Source organism: Limulus polyphemus, unplaced genomic scaffold (genome assembly GCF_000517525.1).
Source record: "Limulus polyphemus unplaced genomic scaffold, Limulus_polyphemus-2.1.2 Scaffold1740, whole genome shotgun sequence".
Classification (NCBI taxonomy): domain Eukaryota; kingdom Metazoa; phylum Arthropoda; class Merostomata; order Xiphosura; family Limulidae; genus Limulus; species Limulus polyphemus.
This window is the reverse complement of record NW_013667350.1, coordinates 106,093-110,423: the sequence shown is the minus strand read 5'-3', so window position 1 is coordinate 110,423 and position 4,331 is coordinate 106,093. Positions and strand designations below refer to the sequence as shown.

Here is a 4,331-nt window from a genome sequence, read left to right as displayed (position 1 = left end):
TGTGATATTAATATCACAGAAGAGCTGATCATTATTTTAATCACATCTTATTTTGCTGAGATTTTAGTGATAAAGAGTATATAATACAGCTTTCCAACTAAAATTTTGTACAACAGTTTTTATGGTGTGAACGCCTTTGGCTGGTGTTTATAATAAATTATATTTGTCTTGTGATAAATATGATTGATTGGAATTTATATATGTTTGAATTTGCTTTTGTACTGAAAGAAGGCCTAGATGGCAGCAGCTGATATCGGATACCTAATGTATGCTGATGGTTTAAAGCGGGGATTCTCAAACTGGTACCACTGGTGGTACGTGGAATTAATGTCTGTGGTACACAACACAATTAATACAAGAAATTATAAAATTTGTAATAAGCCCTACCTGAGATTTCCTCGTACATATACATACTATTCTCCTCAGTTATAGACTCACTAGTATTTTCTTCCCTTCAAATTGATAAAAATGGTACCACATATTTTTCAATTGTGCCAGAAAAATAATTGCATCCTTCACATTAATGAGTAAGTGTTACAGATATAATTTTTTTTTGCCAGCTTTTTTTTTAATTAGGCCTGGTTTGTAATTTTAAATCACAACACGTGCACAAAATAAATTACCTTCACGAAATGAAATGGACAATATTGAATTGCTATTATAGCCAAAAAATAAGAGTAATATTACCTAAAATATTTTGCTTAACATGCGTAATTCACGAAAAGGGTATGTCAAGAAGGACGGAATTCGGATGATTGGATCGGTTACTTCATACACCTGCTGATTACTGCCAAAGGATTGTTTACATTAGAGTTTTGAATAGGTGAAACATGATCATAGCACAATAATTTTATTGAAAAGAGTAAAAAATGGAGTATTTACAAAGTTTACCGGATCTATTTGTGTGCGTAATAATGCATGTTCATCGCTACAGGTGAATTGCCAAATCTCATCAAATATATGTGTACTTCTACTATCACTTCCGAGTGATGTTTCGATTGAGCCCAAGCTTATATTTTATTTTTAAAACATTAGCATGTAATAGGTAAGCTAACAGCTAAGCTTAGCAAGTGGTAAGTCTAAAAAAAAAAAAATTATTGCATAAGCTGAGAATGCTTTGGTGGTGTTCTATTTCGAAAGCGTGACATGACATTTAGAGAATACTAAACTATAAAATGCATTTTGAAGTGTCAGTTTTGCACCTACATTACATCAGCAGATCTGGACAAGAGAACTTCACCTTGCTTACTGTTACTACTTGTACTGATCCTGACTAAAACCAAAATTAAGAGTAACAAATATTTTTTTTTGCATTTGAAGTTGATATGTAATGCTGTGTTGTAGCTTACAGAGTGCCTAATTGTTCTCGTCATTCATGGCATGCGCACATTTTACAAAAGTTATGACAGTACAAGGTGCATCGTTAAGCATTCCTCGTGTGTTGTCATTTTTGTATCTACTTACTGACAGACAACACGCTACTGTATAGTGGTGCAAGTGGTTAAAACAGGTGACCCCTTCCTGGTGGCCCTTCTCCCCCCCCCCCCCTTGGGGAACTAACAATGAATGAAAGAAAGAAGAAGAAAAAGAAGACATATCTAATGAAGCAGACTTTTTATTGTTTAATGAAAAGCCAGTTAGTAAAATTGACAGTTATTACGCTTTTGGAATGTTGCATTTGACTTAACACTTCTTGGATGATTTTCCAGATGATAATTATTAAAAGCATCTGAAATTCTTCTGAATGCATATCATGACTTCTTAAAGTATACATGTGTATGTAAGTTGATTTATCATAACTGTTTTATACCTATCTTTGTTTTTGTTTGTCTGGCCTTATCTTGATATTTCTCAGACTAGTTTTATCAGAATTCTGTGTTTTAAAGAATAAATCAGTACAATTATAAATCGATTGTCAGTCAATGAAAAAGCAAATTGTACACCTAGCCCAAATAAACAGAATATGCTTAGTGACTGACCAACACAAAATCAAATATGTTATTAAATTGAAAATGTAATTATTATACAGTGGAAAACTTTATCAGAGAATCAAGATAATCGCTTTTAATAGTGGTACAGTGTAGCCTCGTTATAACGTGATCATTGAGGTCCATAAAATGTCATCGCGAAACAAGCGATTATTAAATTGAAAATGTAATTATTATACAGTGGAAAACTTTATCAGAGAATCAAGATAATCGCTTTTAATAGTGGTACAGTGTAGCCTAATTTGTTTGTTTGTTTGCAAAGCTATAAAATAGGCTATATACAATTTGTTAACTACAGGGAATCAAACCCCAGATTTTTAGCATTGAAAGTCCACAAACTTACCAGCAACCCACAAGGGAAAGCTAATAGACAATCTAAAATTCTTACCATTACTCTCCAAATTTGTTTAGTATAGTGAAACCCCCGATTTGACACGAATTCGTATATAACGCAATGGGTCATTAACTCTTTTGACACGGGTTCGGTCCCTTGGACCGACCTCGTTATAGTTTACACACTAATAACTTTTAATATTTTGAGTCAGTTTGAACCCCGATTTTTAGCGCAACTCCGCTTGTTTCGCGATGACATTTTATGGACCTCAATGATCACGTTATAACGACCAGTATAGGCTTAGCTTGTAATTACTCATCCATATTATTTTATTATTTTTAGCTAACCAATCCAAATTATTTTTTTATTGTTATGTAACTCTCGTACTACTGATGTTCAATGCTCTGTGATGTAGAATTTAATCCACATTAAATGGTACCTCGTTTTTTTTTATTTATAGCTAAATGTAAAACTGAATTTTTTTTCAAAATGGTGTGCTGTTTTAGTTAGATTGTGGTAATAACTTGGATACAAAACCTTGACCATACACAGTTCAACCCATTTTAATAAAATCTGGTATATATTTTTTTTAATAGCTAATGGTGAAAAAAGTGTTGTTATACTAATTTATATTAATAGGAATGTAACATCTTAGTTACACCAGTCTTGATCTATCATACATAGAGATGTCACAGATAATTTTTTTTTTAAGTAATTGGCTTTTATCTTCTCACTTGATATTATGGACCTGTATGCATAATACTTTGCACTAGTATAAAACTGTGTAAATGGAAGGTGTCCATGAATATACAGTCCAGCTCTAGTTACCATAGGGGGCATTACTATAAGAAAATTTTGGAATAACTACACCATATCTTGTCATTTACTCCTTCTCTTAGCAGCATAAAAATCTTGATTGTTGTAATTTAATTGTAATGTAAAAGAGAATGAGTGTTTTCAATACTACTTTTGTATGTATATTTTTCATAACAAGGTTTGTAAAAGATGAAAATCTCTAAAGCCATATGCTTTTGTAGAGTATGATTGTGATTAATATAATGCACAAATATGACTTAAAAATCAGTGTAATTTTATTTCTTACATAACCATATGTAATTCTTCACTTTGACTTGACTATTGTAGTTGATTACGTGTAGCCGCTAGAGAGCACAAAAACTGTGAAAGTACATATGCTAAGCATTGCTATCATTTGACAAATGTACTTTAAGTTATACATAGTTAATTGTCTCAAACTTAAATTGTGAATTTTTCAAATTTTACCTTGCTGTAGTGTGACATTTTAAACCCTGATGAATGAATATATTATTGTGTACTTCCATTTTTTTTTTGTCTAATTAGTTCTAAGTAAGTTTGTTAAATACCATTTAATACATCTAACTTTATAGCTTTAATTTTAGAATTAATTATAAAAGTTATTTCATATTTTTTCATTTTTATCTAAGCTTAGCAGTTACTATATAACTTATTGATGGGTACCATTTTTACTACTAAAAAAAAAAGCATTTCATGAAACCATATTTATTTAGTTATCTTAATGTAGGTTGGTACTTTCATAAGTTTATCTTTCTTGTAATATGATAATCAGTATTACACCATTCTCAATTAGCATCAAATCCTGGAACGTGTACAGAAGGATAGAGTAATCATCACACAGCCTGAAGAGGACAAAAGAAGACGAACCATTATTGTTGAGAGAAAACAAGGGTCTTTTGGTTTTACACTTCAGGTAATCTTTGTTATCTATGTCGTTTGACAGTTGTTTACAACTGTGAAATACTTATGGTTGTTTATGTTGCTTGGTGATTGTTTACAACTGTGAAATAGTTGTTGTTTACGCTGATCGGTGATTGTCTACAACTGTGAAATAGTTGTTGTTGTTTACGCTGATCGGTGATTGTCTACAACTGTGAAATAGTTGTTGTTGTTTACGCTGCTCGGTGTGATTGTTTACAAGTGTGAAATAGTTGTTGTTGTTGTTTACGCTGCTC

At 31.7% G+C, this 4,331-nt stretch overlaps 1 protein-coding gene across 2 annotated transcripts in view; it reads left to right on the top strand.

Moving 5' to 3' along the window:
* The window catches only part of LOC106464774 (cytohesin-interacting protein-like), a 30,230-nt gene that overhangs the window by 10,833 nt on the left and 15,066 nt on the right, over nt 1–4,331 (top strand). For both annotated transcript variants that reach the window (XM_022392574.1, XM_013924932.2), the window contains exon 2: nt 3,950–4,069. In XM_022392574.1, the coding sequence (XP_022248282.1) occupies nt 3,950–4,069 (120 nt within the window). The remainder of the gene's footprint in view (nt 1–3,949; nt 4,070–4,331) is intronic.